Source organism: Erpetoichthys calabaricus, chromosome 5, assembly GCF_900747795.2.
Source record: "Erpetoichthys calabaricus chromosome 5, fErpCal1.3, whole genome shotgun sequence".
NCBI classification, from domain to species: domain Eukaryota; kingdom Metazoa; phylum Chordata; class Cladistia; order Polypteriformes; family Polypteridae; genus Erpetoichthys; species Erpetoichthys calabaricus.
Genome location: NC_041398.2, coordinates 218,543,725 through 218,569,804, shown reverse-complemented (window position 1 = coordinate 218,569,804; position 26,080 = coordinate 218,543,725). Strand labels below are relative to the sequence as shown.

Genomic DNA, 26,080 nt, shown 5'->3' with positions numbered 1-26,080 from the left:
GTGTGTTCCAAGTCAGTGTTTGTTTACTGTGTTTCATCAGTGAACAGCTTCCAAATTCAAAATGGCACCTTTTTGGCTCAGGATATAAGGACTAGTATACATATTTAATAAAGGCTTTTTATTTAAAAACTAAACTAAATTAATATCATGATTTGAACTTGCATACACACACTGAGAATATTGTTTCCAGTATACCTCGTCATTCCAGCCAGTACTACTTGGTAACAACATAATGCTGGAAGAACAACGGATTATATGACCAGAAAAAAAAAAATGAACACAGGCCTGTATGCTTTAAAAAAATCTAATAAACATGAAAGAGATGCTTTAAAGTGGACGCAAAAAGAGTCTACAATATTTAAACAGGATGTCTCCTGATACCCAGTCACAACTGAAAAGGAACAAAGAGGAGTTTAACAAAAACCATTGATTATTCTGTCAGTTGTACTCAGTATAATATAATAAAGTCAGAAATATTCAGATCATATGAAGTAAGATGCCGAAAAATACTTTAATATAAGGTCACCGAAGGAGGAGACAAATAGCATCTAAAATGATTAAAAATGGATACCTTCACTGATCTTAAGTGACTACTGTAAATAATATTAACTCATTCATTATCCATACCTGCTTATTCCAATATGGTGAAACAAGATCTTTAGTTAAACAGATCAAGCATCTGGAAAGCTGCTGAAGCAACATGCATGATAAATGTTCTCAATAAGTAGCTAACCTTTTAAAAAATACTCTGACAATCATTCTTCAGGAATTAAACAGGCACAATATAAAGTGCAGAACTTGCTGTAAAGAGTGTATTACCTTCTAAGCTATACAAGCTAAAGTAAGCCACCATTTTCAGGCTTACTTTATATTGAAAACAAACTCTGGGTGTTTTGCCACTATCTATCCTGACCAAAACCAAAGAGAGATACTACCATGAATTACAGTTTCTTTAAATAGTCTTGCTGACCACTGAGAATCAGAGGCTTAATAAATAATATAACACCCTCTATAAATAATGGGAATTAAAATACAGAAGTGGTACTATTCTACAATGTCAAAATACATATGCACAGAAATACCCAGAAATAAAAGGCAACATTCTGTACATGTGTCTTATAGTCATCTTTTCTTCTCAAATAAACAACCTTACTGTTTCAATACATACAGAGGGTGCTGTAATTTTTAGTGACTTCTCTTCTTTGTCATTAAAACGTAACTGAACAGCGTTTTTCTTTCTTGCAGGAATTGGAAAAATAAAACTTAAAATTCTAAAATTACAAAGTTAAGCAAATCACACACTCAACCCAGCTCAACATAAAAGGTTACCTATGGGTGCAAAGTCTATCTCACCTGATCCTACACAAAAACATGGTTTACTGCATGGCAGAAACCCTGCTGTGAATGCATCATGTCTGATTCACATAATAAACGAACCTAATAATATTAAGAAATTAGTATATCACAAAAGCAAAATATCTGTCACAAGGTTTCAGTGTACAATATTCTATGTCACAGGCACTGGGGCTATAGCCATTTGAGCCAACAGCAGTGCAGTAAATGAAAACCAGTAAATAGGCTGCATTTATGAATTTCCTGTGCTTGTAAAGAATGAAAATGGGGGATAGTATATATGGTCTTTGCTTCATAAATAAAATAAACATTAGCGGCCAGTAATAACAATAGTTTCACAATAAAAAGACTTGCACTAAGGTGAACACTCATTTGCATGAAGACTATGTAGCAGTAGGAAGGTTGGGTGCATGCATGCACTTACAGAGTGTTGCCGCACCCACCACACGGTAAAGCACCCGGATTGGGCCCTGAGTGCTGCCGTGCAATGGGTGACACCTCAACACCACACTGGAACGGTGAGGAGATCAAACCATTTTTATCAACCCATCTTGTTTTACCCATGAACGTTCTATGCATAAACAGACTCTCTTGGACTAGAGTTGCCATCTGGCTTCAGTTCTGTCTTACTGATTATTCTTTTTTTGGGTTTTATTAGGACACTATTAGTTCTTTCAGTTTAGTTCAATTTGTTTATTCCTATACAAAAACTAAAAACTAAGCTAGAATACAGAAAAAACACCAAGCAACTTATACACACATGCATAAACACATACACACTTGTATGTAAACATTTTCATTTTGTTATAATAAACTAGTGCATTTATTAAAAACACTGAAACCATGAATTAGATTAAGTGGGCTTGAAAATGTTATTTTATTTCATGTCCACCCATCAATGCATCTTGCAAACCCACTTATCCAGAGCAGGGCTGCAGTGAAGCTGGAGCCTATCCCAATGAGCATTCCTCATAAGGCAAGAAAAATCCCTGGACAGGGCACCAGCCTACAGTAGGGTGAACACGTAAACACATATCAATCTAGCTTTGCCAGTCTTCCTAATTTGCTTAAATTTTCATGCTTCCTAAAAGAAAGATATTCAAATAATAATGGAGAAGAGTAAAGCAAAATTCAATTCCCAAATTCTAAAAACATGGTATCCTGCCAGCCTAATTTCTTTAAAAGGTTATGCTGGCAGAATGCAACAAAGCTCTGATGACACTGGGTCCATCTTTGACGATGACACATCCATTCTAAGATTCTACTAATTCAACAATCGGTTTCAATTTGCCTAAGTAAACTCATGGCACATAAATGATGACAACATAATCTGTTGCTTCGCTGTTAATGACCACCCATTGGATGCCTCAGTTTCTCTCTGTAACCTCTCTATCTTTTATTATTACAAATGTTTAATGTAACTACAGTTTTGTTACTCCAAACTTTACTGGTGGAAGGTTAAGAATATTTACTATTTTCATATACAAATATTTCCTTATCTGTATATTTTCTCCCCATGTTGTTCTTAATTTATTTTACAACCTTCTTGATAGTTCTTTGTACTGAAATACTAAAAGTAAGATTTTGATTGCATTATTTTTTGTTTGCCCTTCACTGTAGTATGATTAGTTTCAACACTTTTATGTGAATAAGTCATATGGTTGACACTATTATATATTACATACACACATTATATTATAACTGCCTGCAGCTTATCTATTAAGGAGCTCAATTCACTATCCTGACATCTTCTAGTATCAGTATATAACTGTCCTGCATTTTAAGCAGCATTTCAAATCCACCCTGTTGCTCTTTGACTGACACAAAGTGCATGTCTTGTTTGTATTTAAAAACAATTAAATCAATTTGTTTATTACTTTTGAGATTTTTGTACTTGTGTTCCCCAAACTATTTAAAGTTGCTGTGTCTGAAAAAGGTATTTTTCTGTGACTTGCTCCAACATTGATGCCACAGTCTTTATACAGTTGTATTCTAATGTATATATCCTCCTTACTAAAATGCTGTTCATCTCCCATTTGAAGCAGTTTCAGATGCAAATTATTGGATGTATCTCACTGGGTTCAGATAGCCAAAAGGGTCTGAGAAATGAGTGTGCCATGTCTAGAAGTAAGTCCAGGAAACAAAGGAGCCGAAGGTTTAAGAGCCATAAAAGCCCATATGTAAGCCATTAAGAAACCAGTGAGAGGAGACAGCTGCGGATTGCTAGCAGGGGAAAGCTCCCCCTCAACATGGAGAGCTGCTGCTTTGGGCTGGGAAACTCTGGGTTCTGTTTGCAAATTTTCTAAAGTTAAGATTATGGGGTACCCTAGGTTTAGAAAAAAAATACACACAAAAAAGAGAGATCAATAATGTATAGTGGAACTGTTATAATTATAAAAATAATCGTGAATTAGAGATTATATAAAATTAGAGAAATTGGCAGGCAAGTAATGTTTTCACACTGCAGGAAAACACTGATGAACTGCTCTTAACCTTCTTGGTAAAGCAGGCTTTTTATGTGATATCTGGCTATTATGAGGGTGAAATGCAGATTGCAAAACCTTGCTTCTGTCTTCCATTAATAAAATGGTGAATATGAGGTTCATTTCCCAGCAATGTTAGTGAAGAGGGTATACAAATAAGCTTGAATTTTATTTGGACAATGTTCTTGATTACTGTTGTGTTTTATGTGCTGTGAAAATGTGCACTGAAATATAGTAACTTTACAGTTTATTGGTAAATGAATATAACATAGACATTTCAAAACAACCTTTTTACTTAGCTGATTTAGTGAAATATAATTAAATAAATAAAAACAACTGATACATATAATACATGAAGAATGAACCAAACAAGCTAAAAAATGTTGTATATCAGCCATAAAGCAAATAATGCACAGCTTGTTCTCAAGAACATAACTGCCATTTGTCAACCAATCACAGCATTTGGTAACATTTAAATGCATTTTCACTTCTTAAGGCAAATGAATCTAGATCAGCTTTAAAAATTACAGAAGAAAACACTTTTATAGTTTTTGTAGATGAAACCCTTTGCTGAAAGCAAGTACTATCATTTACATTTTGGATTTGCAAACAATATTTCCAATTTAATACATTATTACAGTAACAATCATTACAAAAGAGTATCTGAAACTGATAATACAGTGAAACAAGACAGTCCAATATGACTGCTAACTTTATTTTTCCCTATCCAGACATTAAGATCTATTTATCGATATACTTGATATCCCCATTTGTATAATCAAACCATGAATTGGCACAGGGAAAGTGACCAAATACTTACAATGTGAAGAAAATCAAATATGACATACTTGTGTTTAGGACTAATGCATGATTTTAATCAGAATGCAATTTGACACTAATGGTTTTAAAATACACTCATTATTGCTGATGTGACCTCTTTCTTTAATAAATGGAAACATATTTCCTATTAAACCTAAATAAGACAATTATTTCCATATGTTAAAGGGACTCATCATAAAAGTTACCAGCATGAGAGAAGCATGTATCAAATCTGATGACAATGTGGCGTGACTGCATCCTGTTTTAATATTTCCAAATAAATTGATGCAAGTTAGTTATTACAGCAATCTTAACGAGACTTAAAATAGCACAACATAATAATTTAATAGATCAAAAATTAGAAGTTAATAAAGTATAACTTGCATTGCTTCTCTTGATCATTAACAATAAGTTAAAATTATATCAAGAAATATATACATTGTATATACTTAAAAGATTTAGATGAATATTTAATTTTATTTACTATTATTTAATGCAAGGTTTCAGTTGTCTTTTTAAAGATACATTTACTTTGCATGAACTGAGAAACTGAAAAGTATTTAACTTTAAAAATAGTTTCACTCCTCATAGAACTTAAAACAAATTACAATTTGGGTAATAGCATAAACAAATACTTTCTAATAAAACATTAAAAAAATCTTTAAATTGTTTTTGTTGAATATGAATGTTATACTCTAAATTTATTCTTTTTATTCATCTGCTTCATCCAACCTGCTTCTCTGGATGTAGACAGGCTATTTCTGTTTATACAGTTATTTAAAATGATTTTTTAAATTTAACATATGAACAGCTTATCTTATAAAGTATAAAGAACTTACAAAATCTGTATCAAAATAAATGCAAATAAATACTAGGATAAGAATGCAGACAGGTTTATAATTGAGAAAGGTATTTAACATTTTATTTACAAATACATTTACATCCATTTTAAGAACCCAACTTTACCCATCTAGGTTACGTATTAACAAATATTGTCATGTATACTTGTAAAAAATAATTAAAGAAAGAAGTGGAGGGGCTAAAAAAGACGTTATAGAATATTTAAGAGCACACTAAATGACGAGAATTGTGGGTCACTTTACCATGTTGGTGTAATAAGCAATTTCCTTACTGCTGAGTGATTACAGTTTCAAAAAAAGAAGTTTAATTTGGTTGACCTTTTTGCTTTCCCTTTCCACGAAGTGATTTTTTTGTTTGACTACAATACTTAAAAAAAAAAAAATTAAAATAAGCCTTGGATGGACTTTACTTCCCACAGGATAACATCTGCTAATAATTTTGGACACTATAGAAATGCAGATGTAACATTTTTACATGTTAATTTAATGAAGACAGCAACCTTTTAAACTTTCAACAAAAAATGTAAATGCAATTTAGAACCGGATTTTAAATGTTTAGTATTCACTTGGGCATTTCTAATGGTCAGTCTTCTGTGTTTGGGATTACTCACTGGGTAACAAGATATAGATTTTACTCTTTATTCATTCTTTTAAAATATAAATTATTACACTACACTCTAGGTGGAGTATTATTAAAAGGAAATATAAGAACTGTACAAATGCAGCTAAATAAATAAAATAAAGCTGAATTAGAGAGTATACATTATAATATCAAAGAATCTGAAAAGTATATTTTCAAGCTGGTATTTTGTAACAATTCTTTCCAGAAACAAGGAAAAAAGTTCAAATTATATGCATTAGAGTGATTTACTGCAACATCCACTCTAACAAATATAGGGCAATTTTAAAGGCAAACATAACCAGGACAAACACTTGAACCTCTGTGTCTGTAAGTTGCATGGTTTGTAGTTGGTAGGGTTAAAAGTATATCGGCCAATGTTAATGGACTTGCCAAAAAAATGAAATTTTTTTTTTAATGAAAACATGCACTACATTATAAAGAAAAACAGCTCACTTATAATGGATCTCAAGAGAGAGAATGTGAAACAATCCAGAAGTATTTTCAATAACACTGACTTTAAGAATGATAGTGCTGTAATACATACAAGCATCTTGTTTTAATTGAAATATCATGAGTAACTTTGCTTCAACGTGCAAGTAATATCCAAGATCAGTAAACAGACTTATTAGAACTAACAAGCTGCAGCGACATTATTTTCACATGCCATTTCCTCATTTTTAACACAACCGATATCACACAACAGTAAATATATACTGTATGTTATATATAGTACATAAACAGAGCAAAGGGTAATGGAAATACAATTTTTTTCTTATGTAAAAGTTTGGTTTTACTTTTGAAAATCTGTACATCTAATGGCTTTTGGGAACAATCTGGACTACCAAAGCTTAAAGTATTTTTACCCAGTGACAGAAAAAAGAAATCCAACTTTAAAATGTATTATTGACTATTTTTAAGCTCTAATGCTTCAATCTCCCTTTCTAATACACTACAAGTATAGTATTTAACCTGCTTAAAAAAGACTCTTAGTAGAAGGGGCAGTCATAACTATTTAAAGATTAGCCTATGATACAGTCACCTAATGAGGCAGTGAAAAGGGGATAATGAATCTCTGATGGGTATTTTGTTTCAAGGAATATGGTTCTCTTAAGACAGGATTGTTGGTGAAAAAAGAAGCCTATAAGTCATTAAACTGAGAAAGATGAGCATCACTAAAATGAGCTTAAGAAGAAAAAATGTGAGGCTACAGTGCAAATCACACCAAATGTAAAGCAGCCTCGCAAACTAATGGTAAGCAGTGGAACCAAGTGCATGATGGTTTCCCACTTGTTTCCTTCTGGCACCTGCTTTAGCAATGACCTCACCATCTCATCGCTGAATGTGAACCGCTTAACAATGCAAGTTTCCAGCTGTTTCTCATTTATTATTTTTTTTTTCCCTTCCTAAGGGGTGGAGAAATGTGTGCTCAAGGGAACCATATCAGGTGACCACTTCTCCCAATCCTCCATTATTGTTATTACTACCGTACACAAACGACTGTTTTAATAATAAAAATAATAATATATATATATATTTAAAAATATATATAAAGCATTTGCAAGAAAAAAAAGTGTATCCTTCAGTGCACTTTACCATTGGTTGAATATAGGAGCTGTCCACAGAGAGTAATATTCAAACAGATGGATGCAAACTTATACTGTGAGCATGCACCAGAGTCATAAGGCTGCCAGTAATAAAAAATAAATAAAATGAAATAAAAAGGTCTAACTGGCTCTGAGGCTAGGGATCTGCACTGGCAATTGGAAGGTTGCCGGTTCAAATCCCGCAAATGCCAAAAGGGACTCTGCTCTGTTGGGCCCTTGAGCAGGGCCCTTAACCTGCAATTGCTGAGCGCTTTGAGTAGTGAAAAAAGCGCTATATAAATGCAAAGAATTATCAAAGAATTATTATTAATATTTTATGTATTAGATGGTTACTGTACTGTAGTAAGAAACCAACTAAGGAAAAAAAATTTCTTTACTAAAATTATGTTTTAAAAAAAAAAAAGACAACAGCCAAATTAGAAATAAATGCATTTAAGACAAACGTAATAATAATTACACTTTTTGATAATTATTCTAAGTTTTAAAAGGATGCTCTCTTCGATGCAGATTCAAAATGAAACCATACAAGGTGCATCTGTTCAGGCAGAACTTTAAATTCAAGCTCATTCTGACATACTGTATGTGGCTGCCATGATTTTGTTTGTTTTTTAGTTTTCTAAATAACAAAATAAAACAGTAATAATCATAGAAAAGGAGAAGACAAAACAAGACATGATGATTTTCAATTTCTCATTACAGATCTATGTAAGAGTCACTGCAAAGCAAACATTTCCAAACAGACGACCACTGCAAATTCTCTTATGGCTCTAATAGGAAGTAAGAATCGCCTGTGGAATGTAATGTAGAAGTGCAAGCCCTAAAAACGTTTAAAAAGTATCTGGATGAGATATTAACCTATGAATTAAATGACCCTGCTGCACTAAATGGCCTCAACATGTTTCTGAAATAATATACATGAAACATTCCAAACAATTTGGGAAAAAAACTGTGCAATGGCGTACATAAACTTTATTGTGCTTATGCATTATGAATAGCTAAAGAAAGTATTAGTAGAGGATTAAAAATAGTTTTGAACCTGCTGCTCTAGGCTTTGAGGTTTCTATATTACAAAGGTAAGAATGACTGTAACTCCCTGCAATGGACTGTGCTTCTGGGAATTTTAAATGCTTAGGAAATTATTATTCCATTTTTTTTCAATGATTGCTGCCCTTTAATAACCTTATCCTACATTTTTTGTATTTATAATGCACATTCAATTTTGTATTTATAATACACATTCACATGTGGGCCAGTTTGGAGTTGCCATTAAACCTAACCACCACATCTTTATGTGAAAGGCACTATATAAAATAAAAGAGTGATTAACTGCAAAGTCCCTACAGTCTTTAACTAGAATAAGTGGGTATAATAACACATGGATGGTTGATCGAAAAACTATTTTGGTGCAACTCAGTGTATGCTTTCCCTAGATTAAAAAGTAAATAGTAAAAACAAATTATCCTTTGCAATTAATTGCAACTACTATTCAAAATCATAATACAAAATATACCCACCTGTTAAAGTTATAATATACCTTATCTTTTTCCAAATCATGTCTTAACTAATAAATGTATATCTTAATAATCTGGATATTGTATACCAGTATTACAAACATATGTTGAAACTTCATACATTTAAGCTCCATGTTTGGGAGATAAGTACCATGATATTTGATATACACTAAATATTTTAATGTACAAAACCAAGAAAACTAATCATCAACACAATTCTATGAACTACTGTATATACAATCACTATATATTTTCAATATCTTTTGTCTTAATTATTATTTAATCTCCTTTACTATGTTGCTTTGCTTATTCATAGTTGCCAGTTACCTTAAAATGAATGAAGTAATGCTGAATTGACAGGCTTCACTAAACTGGTATCTGCAATATGTGCTTCACTTTTTGGTTAAACAAAAAACACTAATTCTTCCACTGTGAGAAGCTGAGGAAGGCTTCTATCACTTATTTTGAAGCCATGTGTTTCTGCTCCTTACCTCCTACTGGTGGTTTATTTATTGCAGCTGGCTGGAGCTTTACAGCTTGTTTCAAGTACAGAAAACCTTAAATATGGAAAAAATTACCAGCATCCTCTCCTTGAAGTCTAACCTTCATCCTTTATAACAATGTGGAACGCGTCAAGTGGTCCTAAGCTATTTCTAAAGCTGAAAAGATATCTCATCTAGTATTTTTTTTAATTTCCCAACTTTTCTAAACATTTTAAATATCAGGTTAAAGTTAACCAAATTCACTAGTGTCAATCTTTCCCACCTAATGATACTGTAAAATATTAAGATTCTAAACAGCTGGTCAAAAAAAAATTAACTAATCTAATCTCTGCACACTGTGCTGTATTCCTACAAAGGTAACATTTGTAAATGTATTTTAACAAAATATGATGTAACATTTTAAGTAGCAAATCTTTTAGAATGAAGAAGTGACTGGGATATTTCCCCATAGATCTATCTTCTTTATATAGTGTTGTTCTCTATAAGGAAATTAGCATTTATAAAATACTATAACATAGTGTTAGGTACACCTAATTAAATTGAAAATCTAAATGGTTGTAATTAATTTACCCTAAACAAAAAACACTTCTTGAAATATAAAAATGGATTTATGACAAAGTTTCTGGTGAAAAAGTACATACAAACAAAACCTCTTCATTTGGTTACCAAACACTACTGTGGATTACCAAACAAAACCTTGGATTACAAAACCTCCACTCAGAAGAACCTATAGTGCCTGCTGAATATTTCTGCATACTTACCATAAGAGAATGCCTATTAGCTGACAGCAGCCCCGTTCCATAGCTAGATCCAAGGCTGCTCATTGCCCCGTTGTGTGATGGTCCTATTAAACTGTGCATGTCATTGTGACCACTGGGCATTCCAGTGGAAGGTCCTACTGCATGGCTACGAAGAACGTGAATGGCATCATCCAGCCTTTCCAAGCGATCTTCAATACGACTTTGCTGAAAACAAAAATCTCTTGTTATATGTTTCTATTTAATACACTGAACATAACAAAAAAAAAAACAATAAACAATGATGAACAACTTAAAACACAACCAAAATGACCATAAAGAAATTACATATCACACACACGCACACATATCAATCCACCTTAATAAAAGTGTCTGTGTGTTCAACCAGCTGCTATATCTATTATTCCAAAAGATGGTGCATTTCAAACATCTTTAGTAATAAAAGGCATTGCATTTGTCATTCGAATATAGATATATAAAAAAAAAAGTTAAGGTTACAAAAAACTGAAATCTAATGTAATTTTCAGAGTTATACAAAAAGGTCCTTTTCAGGGAACAAATAATGAGTTAACAACTTAAAACTTTTCTGCAGGAATGGAGGTCTGTATAAAAACTGTGTTGCTACACCCTGGTGCATTATTCAGACAATATTACTATCAAAAAGAAGTTGGAAACTGGAAGAAACTCTAACAAGAACAGGTATGGCAGAGCCAAAGGCACAACAGAATCATAAAACAAGGGGCTGAGATTCAAGAGCTTGCATGATGGGTGCCTCACTAAACTAGAGTTTCAAGCACAGCTCAACAGTGGTCAAAGTAAGCAAGTCTAATTTTGAGCTGTGAAGAGAAAACTTTAAGCTGCAGGTTTGACAGGTCGAGAGGCAGCAAAAAAGCCATACAGTTTGTTGAAGCACTGCTTTTACACAGATAGAGGGTTTTTGTAAGTAATCAACAAATGTTGGGACACCCATAGAAATTGTTTCCATCAACTTTCAAGGCATAATTAACTTTCATTGCTGCAGAAAAGCGGTTGGTTGTTATCCCATTACATGTTTCCTTAAAGAGGCATTTTTGTGTAATTCTTAAAATTACACTATTTGTCAGTTTTTTGTAATGTAACACATTTTTTCCAACCCCTTACATTACACAATTTCAAGTTATTCACTGGACTTGCGGTGCTAAAATTTCAATAAAAACTGGAAAAATGGGGATGTTCTAAAACTTTTGCCGTATCCTGGCAATATTAGGCTTTGACTGGACAAGATGCAAACAATTGCACACACAATGATTTGAACCCAGGACACAGAATCCATAACGCAACAATTCTAATTACTGTGCCATAGTGCTGTGTGTTCTCTCTCATATGTATATATACACACATATACAAATACAAAATTATACATACATGCATATATTAAACACAAATGATTATTTATCTAAAAATAGTTGTGTTGTACCAAAGAGTGCAATGGTGCTTCATAGCTTGGCGATGATGGTCCTTGTCCTCCATTTCTTGACCAAACAGCTGTTCCTGATGCTAAGAAAACAAGAAACAAGATAAGTAAAATGATGCTTGCCTATGTATGTACTTTCTCACAACACTTGTACACAGGGAAAAAAAAAATCTAAGTATAGATGTAAAACATCCTGCACATCACCTACGACATACCATATAACCTGAATTTCTTCCTTAGTACAGCAGAACACTTGATGATGAGTGTTTTCTAACTGTAGCTATGCTATGCAACAGGTTTACACATTCTTGAAATAAATCAAGTTGTCCTTTTTTGTATGTGTAAGTATAAACAGATCAAATGCTAGTGGATGTGCATTTTATGCTACAGATACAGCCTGTATTGAGAAATGATCACCTAAATTGCAGAACTTTAATGAGATTGGTAGATTTATCATATGCTATGCTAATAATCCTCCTCTATTTGCTAGATTAACTAACATATTCAATAATTACATCACTGCAGGCTCTTGTTAAAATTCACCTTATGGTTTCCTTTTTAGCCTCATTGTAACTAGGCAGAACCACACAAGCAATTAAAGGAGCTCATCAATAAAGCCGATGTTCATTCATTACTTTTTTTCGTAAATGACCTGTCTATTTGAAGGGCACAAGATTCCTTGATTATGCATATTAGATCTAATTAACTCATTTTTTATTGTCCTTCTTTATGTGTACTCACTTGTTCACAATTTTTGTAACCAGTTTTTATTATTAAGGCTCATTTCCATATGTTAATTAGCAAATAATTACCTTCACATTCATGTGCAAATAAAGTCAAAGTGTTATCAGCAACCAAATTATTTCTCATTAAAAACTCGACTGACTACCCCGTAAATTTAACTTTAAATTTTAGTTTGAAATTGTCAGGTTTAATAACACTCATTTTAATTTGTAAAGTCTAATAACTTTAATGCAATGATTAATACAAATTATGTCAGGCATGTCCCTCCCAAGTTAAATAATACTTCATAATACTAAGCTACATTTAGGAGACTGAGGCTGAATTATTTGGTGAAGTGCATTTGTAATTAACACTATCAGCTACTACAAATGAGGATTTTAAAATACACAATATACAAACAGACCAAGCATTCAAAGTCTTTTTCACATTCATTAAAAAAAGTGCAGTACTGGCTAAAGAGATGACAATTGCTATCTAATTAAGAGTTGTGACTGTAGCACATTCAATTACTATTGTGTTAATATAAATTAGCACTTTTTAAGAACTCTATAACAACATTTAATGTATGATCAACATATATAACTCATCCTAGTATACAGAAAACCTCAAACAGAATTATATTGTGTGATTTGCCATAATCAGGTAGCTTGAGTTTTTAAAATCGCTATGTTAATTAAGCTCACAGAACAGTTTATTAATTTTATGTAGAATATAAAACACTGACTAACTATAGAATAATTCACTTTGAAAAGTGAATAAAGCATTTTATTCAATAATATAACTACTTGATTTTTTTCATGTGCGATGGTTTTAATATTTATTACACTGTTTACTTTATAAGTTTCAGTGCACTGCAGCCTTAGTATTGTTATTTTTAGGAACATCGAAATGCAAGATCATTAAACAATAATATTTATTTTTAAAAAATTAAAGTTGTTAAAATATGTTTAACCTTCTTTTTATCTTTGACTAATAAAATAGCAGTCCAGAGACTGTTCCACATTATGTGTACAGTTAAATTACTACAAATCCAGCAGATATCAAATACTAAAGCATATGGAAAAAATATAAAAAACTTGTTAAGTTATGGCCAGGTAACAAAGCCTTCTTCACCTGTATTAAAAAGTATACATTATATATTTTATTTATTGAGAGCATATACAGTATGTGGTTACTCTGTACTATGTTTAATTAACGTTTGTGTTTCTGAAGCATTATTTTCAAATGCAAAGCCACGAAAATAGTCAAATACAGGTCAGGTGAACAAGCAGCAGCTGAGCAGTTAAAAAACACAAATGTTAGGTGTATTGTAGAAACATCTGAATTCTCAGACTCTGAAATGTATTAGCAAATCCACATTTGAAATCCTGTGTGCATTTCTGATCGCCATGCGACAAAATAGAAATAGTAGCTTCAGAAGCTGCACAAAGGAAACAGCATGTCCTACTGTGACAAACTATGAAAATTAAAATTTAACAGTTAAACTTTCACAAGTAGTCCTGGGTGTGGACCTCATCCATGTTATCAGAATTCACATTGATAAAGTTGATTCAGTAAAACTATTCTGATTAAATTGTAAATAATGTTCTTGAGGACAATGTTAGAAATAATGGAGAAATTAATTAAAGACTGATTTTAGGAAACACCTCATCATGCAAATGGTGATGGGAATTTGGAACAAAACACCAAAGCATTTAGATGAGACAGTTTTAAAAAGTATCTAAATAAGGTTACTGGGTAAATTTAACTATTAGCTAGCCAAGCATGCTCAAAGGACTGTATGGATTCTTGTCTGTTGTACTTTTTACATTTGTAAGATGCAAATGATGAATAGTTTCTATTATGTGATTTCGCAAAAATATAAAAACACCTACTTGTAAATTTAAAATTAAACAGTATTTCTAATCTGTAAGAGGTAAGTGGATGCTATCATTCATAATAAGCTAAATATATAATTTATGAAAATGAAGCTAGAATTAAGACATTTAAAATCCCTGAAACAGTGGTTAATGTATTTGGTAATGAATGAGAGGATATCTTGTTCTAATGCACTATGAGGAATGTGACTTAGAAAGCAATAAGGAAAGAAGAAAAAAATGCCGCAACTAGATATTTACGTGAATCAGATGCATCTAGTGGTCACCAAGTCTTCAATTAGTCACAATCTCTGTGCTTAGGGGCTTGTTTGAACTCATCTGATCTTTTGTCACTCACACATCAGAAGCTGGTTTGGTGTTAAAGGGTGTAAATGTATGCAAGAAAGGATTCCAGACTTATGGTAAAATAAGCTGGTGCATATATCTGCCATTATGCAGCTGTTGTGCTTTTATTGTTACATATTCCCTTGTGAATCTTGGTGGTATAATGAGCAAAGCAGGGTATCAGGACATTTAAGCCAAGAACACATTTCCTCTGCCAGGCTGCAATTTTTCCATATGTGGTTCACCCAACAAGATATGAACCATACCATCACAAACCGATATCGAATTTACATTTTTGACAGTCATTCCTGCTATAGGGATCTCTAAAAGGTTTAAGTTTAATCTATTTGTATCTAGAATCTTAACCTGCAACTAGGAATACAATAAAGACCACAATACCCTTGGGTATTGAAGAAAAGCCATTTAAAGAGCTTGACATCAGAAATGGTATCTTGTCTGCACCAACACCATGACATTACCCTTTAAACTATACCATCATTGTTCCATTAAGTGTGGTAAATGCAGGATGACAACTTAGGAACTGGTAACACAAGACAAAGCCAATTTAAATGAGGCTGAAAGAGGCTAGTACTCATGTCTTAACAGATGCATTACTAGTTTCAAGACATTGCTTACAAAAGCATATTTCTACAAATTATGGATTAAAAGGAGGGTTCCTTTAATGTAATAAACATATTTCTGTGACTAAATACTGCCATAATAAATTAACCTATTAACAATAAAAGAATGTTACCTGTGAGAGAAGGAGGTGAACCAACAGGCGTTGACGGATTTGATGAGAAACTGTTGTTCGTGTGATCTGGAGAGTAGATCTTTGAATGATAAACAAACAAACAAATGCATAAATACATAAAAAGGTTGAGAAGACACCTTCCAAGATTTTTAGAACTGTACCACCTAAAGAATACACTGCAGGGCTTATACTTACAAATTCAGTCAATGTGTGTATGTTCAGCTGTGGACCAACAGTATACTTAAAGACTGAAGGACTTTCTGTGTGAAATGCAGAAACTTTATAAATTATACAACTTTTCTTCTGGTCAATTACTGTAGAAGATTCATGTCCTGATATACAAAGAACTAGCACTCTAGTACTGAGTTGCACATTTTGTTTTCTTTAGTAAGTACTGGTCAGCAGCCCAATACAAAGATGCTAATACCAACAGACTGACATTCTTCACAGATTTATTTTTTTGGAAACAAATCTCCAAAATACCAATTTTTCATCCATTTTGTAACACACTTAATCTAGTTCTGGGGTCATATTTGTGGGATGAAGATAAAGCTAATCCTGGTAGCATGTAACCATCTATGAACTGTACACCAAGTCATCAAAGGCCACAGCCAACTTAAAAGTCTCAAATTGTATTAATACAGTCTATGGTATATTCTCTCAATAATGGTATGTATTGTATACTAAAGAGCAATTAGTACATGATTTGTGCAATACTAACATGCTTTAATGATGTAGACTATACTGTGTATATGTTTACATTTTTTTTCTAAATCACATATTTTATGATTTTAGTTTTAAATTTGCAGGACTTCAGAATAACAATAAGATTACATTTTGACAGGCCTTAATGTCTTGATCTTAAAGGTATGTGAAAAAAAAGTACACAAGTGGAGGAAAGGTACAATTTGACATATTAATTTAATATTATCAAGCATAAAGCCTCATGGACTGACCTAGGGAGAGTTGCAGTGAGTACGAGTCACAAGGATTAAAGCACGTTCATAAAGAGATGTGCAGCTTGGCTCTGGGATAAACTGAGTCATAACAATTCAAGCATCTAAGGGGCTTATAAGGAGTAAACAAGGTCGATTAATAACATCAAGTGTATGTTACTTGTGTGAAAGATGAATGCAAAGTACAGAAACACCCTTCACTCGTTAACAACATCCACAACTACACAGATCATTTTTTGAAATGTTGGTGATATATTTGCACATACAATGTATTTCAGTTGAAGACAGCTCGTGAAAGTCTGGTATTATGTTTTCAGTTTGTCACTTGCAAAGCAGTTTCTTGTTATTATGCTTGGCCTACCAGAATATTTAATCAGGTATGACTAAAGTTCTCACCCTAAATGTTTAAAGAATTTAAGATTTCAGTCTCCTGTTCTTAATCTTTGGGTAAGTAGTACAAAAAATGACATCCAAAAAAAGGCACAATGGAAAAAATAGTTTGTGCATCATAAAAAGTAATGCAATAACATGCCAATTACTGCTAAAGAATGCTCAGTATGTCGGTGCTTTGATGGGATCAAAGAACGGGACTCAGAGCAATGGCTGGCAATAACACAAAGAGCTGCAAAAGCCTCAGGAAGTGTTGAATTTGAGGATGGCTTTGAGCACAGAGTGATTCCAGGAGGCAAGAAAATAAAATTATCCTTGTGAAGTATTGTATAAGACAGTGCTGCTACTATTTTTGGAACAGGATGATACCAAAAAACTTACATTTCAATTTAAAAGAACTGCAAAAATGTAAGACTGCTAAAAAACATAAAAAGATAAAGGGAGCTGTTCCATATAGAATAATGACATTATGTCTTTGTTCAAGAAATGGAAAATATTTCTGAGATTTTTAGTTTCTAAAAAAGTATCGAAATAGACAAAAATGTAATTTTGAAGGCTTAGAAAGTTTTAAGCAAAGACCAACTGACACTCAAGTTCCAATTTCATTATGGAGACAGACTTAATTTATGCTTATGGTTTCATTTTCAGCAAAACAGGCATGTCAACAATTTCCAATTTGGCAAATACACAAAATTACTGCAATTATTATTAGAATGACACATTGAAAATCATCTTAAATTTAAAATATACCCATATCATTTTTGATGGGTGAATTTCTGGTAGGGTGGCATTTGAAGGGGACAACTGACAAGGGAAGTGCCACAGTCCAAGGGTTTTGTTTTCTGCTGACCTGATAGTATGAGGGTATACTGCATGCATAAAACACTACGTAATATAGGATGCCGTGGGACAGGAGAATCAGCCAGGAAACAATGATATTCTCATGATAAAGAGGGCAGAATTAATTGTATAAATAAAGACATGCTTATTTTACTTACCATAATTATTGGTAGGTAAAAATCAATACTTGAAGAAAGTAATGTGGAATGTTTGATGAGTGATTAATTATAGACTCATGTGAATCAACTGCAGGCCCTATTAATTCTATAGAGAATTGTCAGTAGAAGCTGCAGAATTTGTTCCCTCATGACAAATTTGTTCCCTCAATGACAAATCTTAGTTGTGTGACTAGTTTCACTTATTAACTTAATACCCTTTGACAAAATGATTTAAGGAGACTTAAATGCTCACCCATTTTTTGAACCTGCTTTACTACTACCTGCTGTATTTCAGATAAAGGAATACCTGAATGAACATCCTTTATTTGGCTATCAGTCTTCTCCTCATTAATGTCTTCATCACAAAACGTAAAGAAAACTTTTTTTGTCTGTATTTTCACCAGTTTAAAGTCATAACATTTACTCTTCCATGTTTACTTTCCGTACTTTACAACTTGTGAGGTTTAATTCTAAGGATACTATATATAAATATATTTAAATGTACATTTATATGTATTAGATTTTATCTTATTGTCAATAATGAATTGATGTGAAAGGATGTTGAATTAGCAACAAATTCTTAGCAGCTTCAGTGAAGAATTGCTTTAACGTACAGTCAATGTAACAATAGCATTATCAAGCAGTGTATAGTGCTGGTCAGTGCTGCTCTTTAATATTGTTGATTGAATTACACCACAACTTTATCATGGCAATGATGCATTTTTGTTTTACCAACAGTGCTTCATTTTTAAGGGATTTAGCATGAGTCCAAGGGTGCCGTGTCTCAAAGCTAATTAACGAAATTTACCAGAGCTTCTAGCTCTAGTTACACTCTACCATGAGAGAGGATTTCACTTCTGTTTGAAGCTATTATGGATTCTTTCAAAAATGGATCATATCCACCTAGATTTTTTTCTCGATTATTGATTGGTAAGTAACAGGTAATCCTTAAGTGGTACTTAGAATAGCTGTGGCACAAAAGTATAAAACAGATTAAAAACATCTTCATCTGTCACGAAGAAAAGAGAGTAGTCTTCATTATCCTGTAGTAAAGAGACTAACCTGCTCTCCTACAAGTATACCTCTAAAGGTTATATGGAATGCATAGGTGTAATTTCAGCTGGGTATGTTGTGCATCAACTTTAATATACCAAGAACTTACATTTAAGCACACAGTTAATCTGGAGGACAGTAGAACATATACAAGGTGTCTTGTGGTCACTCATATTAAATCAATGGGAATTTGTTTCTGCTTAAATGACTCCTATTGAGCATACAGAATCTTAAATTAATTTGCATAAATTTTAAAGCAAATTAGCAAAAATCCTCAATCTTTTTTTAAACAAGTCTCAAAGGGGAACACACTTAAGATAAATATACAATAAACATTTATTCTGTGTTAACAAATTTGCTTGTAACTTTTCCTTCTGAAATATAACTTATGCTGATGATAAACAGTATATATATTATAATAAAAGTGTGTATATGGCTAAAATGTAATGCATAGGTTATGTATGCTAAAATTTAAAATACAAGACTGAACTGTAAACAACATTGCAGTTCTTTACTTAAAACACAGAAAGTACTGTCACAAGGTTGGCAAGCTTTCATTTTCAGCAATCTGCATTATTTAATGATACAAAGCTTTTTCATTTAAGGCCTAAATAGAAAAACTGTTATCTTGACTCTTAAGTAGGCTTCTGTTCTGGGGGCTAACACACATCCACACTTAGAAGAACTGTATAGCAAAAAAGCCACTGCTTCTTGTAAACTGTTATAGTCACAATCCTGCTTTGTCCATTAAAGTGCCACACGGAGCTAGGCTCGTCCCAGGCAACACTGCCCACAAGGTTAGAATCAACTGTAGATGGGATGCTATTCTATGCCAGGGCACACCCATACCCTCACTGATTCTCATGCAGGACAAATTTAGATGAAAAGGGAGGAAACGTGATTTAAATGTAAAAAAATAAATAATAATAATAATAATTCATTGACCACAGTGCAGAAATGTGTGCAAAAGTACTCATTTAACTTAAGAGTGAAACTTTATGAAGAGAATGACTTGAAAAAGAAGATTATACTGACAGATTTAAATTTGAATTAATAAAGAGATAATACAAATTTTGTCAATTTTAACTAAATAAAATTAAACACAACCTACATCAATACAATGGTCGATGAGACATAACAGTAGTAAATACAAAAACAAAATTTACAAGAAGCTTCATCTTTCAATAACATACAAAAACACATATACATCCTATAAGTAAGACATCTAAGTTTGAAATCTAACTCAGTGCTCTGGGAACTAGATGATCCAGGCCAAACAGTAACCGGAGGCATATTTCAATATTTTTTTTCTATTCCATAATGTAAAATGTCTGAAATAATAATCTAACAGCATCTTCAAAACTGAGCTTTTTTATTATTTAGTTGTAAGCTGTATTTAGGCGGCTAATCCAAATGTTTTGATTCAGCAGGGTATCTTTCATCATAACGGACAATCAAGCAATACTGTATTTAATAAAATCATTTCACATTCTCTTTTTTCCCCATCATAATTGACATCTTGCAAAGCCACTGATAAATGTGCACAACTAGCCTTTACAAAGTCTGGATTGCTTTTCAAACTATAATAATAAGTGACTAAGGCAATGCTTCTGTTATTTTATAGAGAGGTTTTGTTAAATTTGAACCAAAATCTGACATTGCAAATTGTATGTTGAGATTGCTTAAAGATTAAAATCAATTAAATAGTAATTATTACATTACTAACATAATTTATGTTCAGGTTTAAAGTCTTGGTGCACAGACATCAAAAAACTAATAAACAGAAAAAAGATGAACAGTACTTTTCAAAAGTACAATATACCACTTACTGATGCAAGTGCCTTTCCCAACGCATCCCCTGTTTGTGAACTGCCAGCTGTCCCACTTGCTGATCGGTTTGCTAGGGACAAATAAAATATAAAAACTTTAGGAATAAAAGTTTCCAACAGCAGAAAAACATACATGCATAAAGATGTCATTTTTTCAAATTTAAATTAAGTATATTCACCTAAATTCTTTACAATATTGTAATATTTGTGTAAAGATAGTATTACATATAATCAAATGACCAAACGTATGTTAAAGGTAGTATCAATGTTCATCTTAAGTTAATATACAGTGCATATCATTTTAAAAAGTTGTCACTTCCTATTAAGAAATTGCAGGAAAGAGAAGAACAAAGAGGGAACATTTCTATAATACTATTAAACTGTTTACTACTTTTAAATTAGGTGTGGGTCTGAAAGGAAAAAAAATTGGCTGTTACAAAAGAAACAAAGTATGAAGCAAAACCAGTCAAATAACTTGTCTGAAGCTGACAATCAGGCAATACATTCACACAATATACACTCTGTCCACCTATCCTGACAGTTTATTCAAAAGCTGACCATTTCTGGATGTGAAATATATATATGTTACAGGCAGGTTAGCGGAGAATGTTCTAGGCATTAGTCAAAATTCACCAAAGCAGCTGCTTAATACTGTAATGGTGCTTTAAAAAACTGTATTCAAAATTTCTCACACTTGAAATAATGCTGTAATATTGCTGTCCTTTGTAAGCAATACTATACAATATAAATTTATACAAATGACCATGGATCATCTTTTCACAAAAATTAGGTCAAGTGGCACTTGTTATTTTTCAATTGTTTATATTTTCTGCAGAACCAAATAATTACATGTTCAAAAAAAGGAAAGACGTTTATTTAAATGCAAATTGTTGAAAGCATATGTATGAGTAAAGACAGTCAAGTTTATAAAGTGTATGGGGGTAACAAATAGCTAACTTCATGCAGTTTCTTATCCTGACAGAAAAATCTTGCAGCATAGCAAAGTACCCACAACTACATTATTAAACTGTTCTAGAGCTTCATGATCCATTATGTAAAGAAGTCCTTTTTGTTTTCATCAAAAATCAAAAATCAGTGATGGATTAAATTTGTTGATTCTGTGGGGAATTAAAAAAAAAAAAAAAAAATCTGTTTCAACCTAGTCTGTAGTATCTGAGTCCCTATGGCTTTTCTGATTAGGAAATGTTACTTAGCTCGGAATGCACCTGGTTTCTCTTTCATGAACAACTCCTAGCGTGGGTGATTTGAGAGTCATTATAGCAGAAACATTGTATTTATTCTCCATGAGTTACTCCTCCAAGGCAGAAAGCACTCCGAAAGTTTTAAAAATTATAATTCAGTCCTACTGAATTTTAATAATGTAGACAAATATTAATTGGACAATATAGGCTACTTGATCCGGACATCAGTGTACATACTAACCATTTTGTTTCTAAAGTGTACTAATATTCAAGGGACTTTCATATTACCTAAATATTTTTTTCTACACTGAAAAATCTTGCTTACATGTTGGGAAAGAAAAAATCAATATTTTGCTATCAGAAAATTAACACATATAACTGACACAAGATTGGAATCTCTTTCAGAATATTTATAAATATTAAGTCAGTCACCAGCTCTCTGCAAAATCCAACTGCATGGATTACTATTAAGGGGTTTACAGAAAAAAAGGGACTTTCATCACATGAAAAATGACTACATTACAAAAGCAGAGGATATGGTCTCAATAGGAATGAGACCGTTTTTGAAAAATATCTCAGCAGCAAAGCATGTGAAAATTCCGATCAACCTCCTCATGTGGTTAGAGAGTTGGCATGCCAGATTCCACAAGAAATATAATACAACTAAGTATTTTATGGATGAATAATGATAATTAACAACAAAATTTAGACAACTGGGCTGTTTCCATTTTTGCGTTCATTTTCTCTTGACCCTGCTTGCTACTGATTCTTTGAAAGACATATCTTGATTATCTTAACCCATGTAAAACCAGTATTGTGATGTTATGGATCCATTGTCTAATATAACTGAGTATAACACCAGAGTATAATACTAGTTTATATATCATGGTTTATGTGTATACAGTATGATTGTTATGGATTGATTATGGGTCCCGACACATTAAGATTACAAACAATACATGTACTTGTTTAGCACAACTGACCTTTGAAACTGCATTCACAATGTATAAAAACAATGCCATTTCATCAAAAAGTATTGGGACTTTCTGCTACAGGATTCTGCACTAAGCGATTACTTGTTCAGCAGGAAATGGAAGATAGAAAACTACAATCATTTGACCATAAAATACTAAAAAGGGGCACATCTCCCTCCCCAATTCTGATCGAACAGTTCTACAAACTAAGCTCATGGAATGCCTTCATAGAATGACAACTGAGCTTAACCAAGCTAAGCGAAGGTTAGAAGGAAAGTTGAATTGTCCACCATGTCTAGATAGGATTCTATGCTATTTGTGCAGTGAACTTAAGTACTTATAAGGGTTGGAGAAGAAGGGTGTAAAAAGGACTATAGTGCATATTTCTCTTTCTTCTTTTCTGTAAGGATATAAAATGATGTGTTTAAATGAGTATATAGACGAATTGGCACAGTATATTTTTAAGCAGTGACTCATTTGTGTATCATTAGACCATTTTCTACAAATAAATACACAAACATCCCTTTTAAAACTTGTACCACCCTGATTAGCTTTAATAAATGAAAATGTCCAGGCTATAGCCTTCAAAGAGTGGTGATGCAAGAGATCAAATATTGCCTCTAATGGACTCTGACATTACTCTGTTTTGTTAAAACAAATGCGTTTTTAGCAAAAAATGCTTTTAACTTTGTGGCTCTTTAAGGAGTCTTATCTAATGCTTTAGTTTTATTGGACACAGTTGCTTACAACTGCAACTATTATAAGAATTTAATTTAAATACCCAAAACTTCCAACATAAAAGGAGGACAACTTCTCACTACTAGATCACATTGTCTCAGGAAAACTACAGCTGTGTGGTATCCTTTGTTAAGGCTTTAATATGTGTCAATGTGAGCTGGTACAATTCATACAAAAGATTGTATTAAGATTTAGTTTGTCACTGATGATTTCCAAATGGAAAAACACACACACACACACAGCAAATTTTACATAAAATGTATTCCATATTTTTGCGCTGTATTTAGGTCAAACATATTTTAAGAAAAAAATACGTCAGACATGTCAGGCTGGTACTGCATTTACTGTAATACCAAAAATAATATGATAAAAAAAGTTTATTTCTTACATATTCGAAAAATACAAATACAACTCCAAAATGACACAATTAAAATTTAAAATTAGTCAAAATTAAATTGGTATGCTAATATAAAATGCAATATTTTATGTCATTCATTACACTTGTAGTTAAAAGATTTTATTAAACTAACAAAAGTAAAACTAAATGCCACTACAGCATAACACAGATTGAAGTGTAGAAAAGTTCTCTTGAAGATTCTCAGTAAAAATATACATTGAAGAATAAAGTGAAATGTTATATAAAATGGTAACATGGTATGGTAACATACATGTGTAAATGCAGAGGAAGTTATTTATATTTGACAATTACTTATTTGGTTGACACCTTTATCCAGGACGATTTACAACATTTGAGATACAACTGTTTACATTTCTTTTGTTTTTCTAATTGGAGCACAGGTAGGTGAAATGACTTTCTCATGGTCACAAAGTGTTAGTAGTGGGATTTAAACCAACAACCTCTGGGCTTGGAGTCCGAGGTCTTAGTCACTATGCCACACTGCCTGCAAAAGCTTTGTTTTACCCACATTGGGCATCGAGCCAACGTCAGCTTGAAAACACCACATCCAGCTGATGTGCCATTGGCACGTGCATTGGCATCAGTGCATTAGTTTCCTAGGTGTTACAAGTCTACCTGATCTGTCTCGAGCAACAGCATAAATACTCTGCTATACTAAATACCAGATACAGTTGCAATGCTAATTATGCTATGCATCCTAAAAACTACTCATGTAAGCATTCTACACTAATCACAGTGTATCTTTAAATTTGCTAAAACACAACAGGAAGGGTGTGAACTCTTTTTTTTTAAATCAATAAAAGATGACAAATGATCAATACAAAACATATAAACTGTGAAGTCCAGTTCAGCAAGAACTCTAAAGAAAACGAACAATTGCTTCCATTTGGTCCAGCTCATGTCTTTCTGTAAAAGTGACAAAATAATGATGTATATAATAAGGTGCCAAAACAATCTAAATTTTCATGATGAATGCATCACAATTTATTTCTAAAAGAGTTATTTTTAAAATAGGTTTATTTGATAATGTTAAGTTTTCTTAGGAATATACACATCACTTATACAAATAAAGCTGAGCTAAAGTCTGTATGTATGTTTATTCCCAGCATCATGTAAAAATAGCCACACATATTTTGATAAAAAATGGCGAATGACTCATGATCACTTTATCTTAGAATATGGGCTACAAGACACCTTAATGCCACCCTGGTCAGCATCTCTGGGGCAGAACATTGTCAAGAAATACCAGTGTCATTTTATTATGCTTGTAATACCAAATTGCAATAGATATGTGCAATGACAGTATGTCCCCACTGAAAATAGTAAGAGAAGTTAATGATTACAGAAAAGGTTAAGTGCAATGACTAGGAACCAAACCTGGAGCAAATGCTTTAAAGGCAAGTATGTTAACCATTATTTCATCATTGCAGCCTGCCTGGAACATTTCTCTGTTGTATTTTAAAAAGGACTCTGTTAATCACTTCAAATGAGCCAAGTCAAATTTCATAAGGAATTTGGATTACCAACTGTGTTTAGCCTAAACACAAAAAATGTTCACACTTTGGAGACCATAACTTTAGATGCACGATGATATATTTTGACTTTACATTTTCTGGCCCTACCTTTGAACGCATGATTGATGAAACTCTGTATATAAGCCAAATAAATTGACCTTTAAATTTGAATCTGTTATTTTTTGTGAATAATCATGCATCCTTATTACAAATGCGAACATAATACTCAAACAAATCAAACAGCTTTAAGTGAAGTTTTGAAACAGCATCCAGGAAGGGTCATGTAACAGATCCAAGTCTTAAATAAGAACATAAAAATAAAACCGAGTTAAACAATATCCAT

At 32.6% G+C, this 26,080-nt stretch overlaps 1 protein-coding gene across 12 annotated transcripts in view; it reads right to left on the bottom strand.

The window, feature by feature from the left end:
- Positions 1-26,080, bottom strand: part of LOC114652251 (transcription factor 4-like) — a 319,999-nt gene that overhangs the window by 19,928 nt on the left and 273,991 nt on the right. For all 12 annotated transcript variants that reach the window (XM_028802538.2, XM_028802536.2, XM_028802539.2 and 9 more), the window contains 4 exons: positions 20,892-20,962; positions 15,666-15,744; positions 11,970-12,049; positions 10,517-10,720 (listed from right to left, as the gene is read on the bottom strand). In XM_028802538.2, coding sequence (XP_028658371.1) covers positions 10,517-10,720; positions 11,970-12,049; positions 15,666-15,744; positions 20,892-20,962 — 434 coding nt within the window. The remainder of the gene's footprint in view (positions 1-10,516; positions 10,721-11,969; positions 12,050-15,665; positions 15,745-20,891; positions 20,963-26,080) is intronic.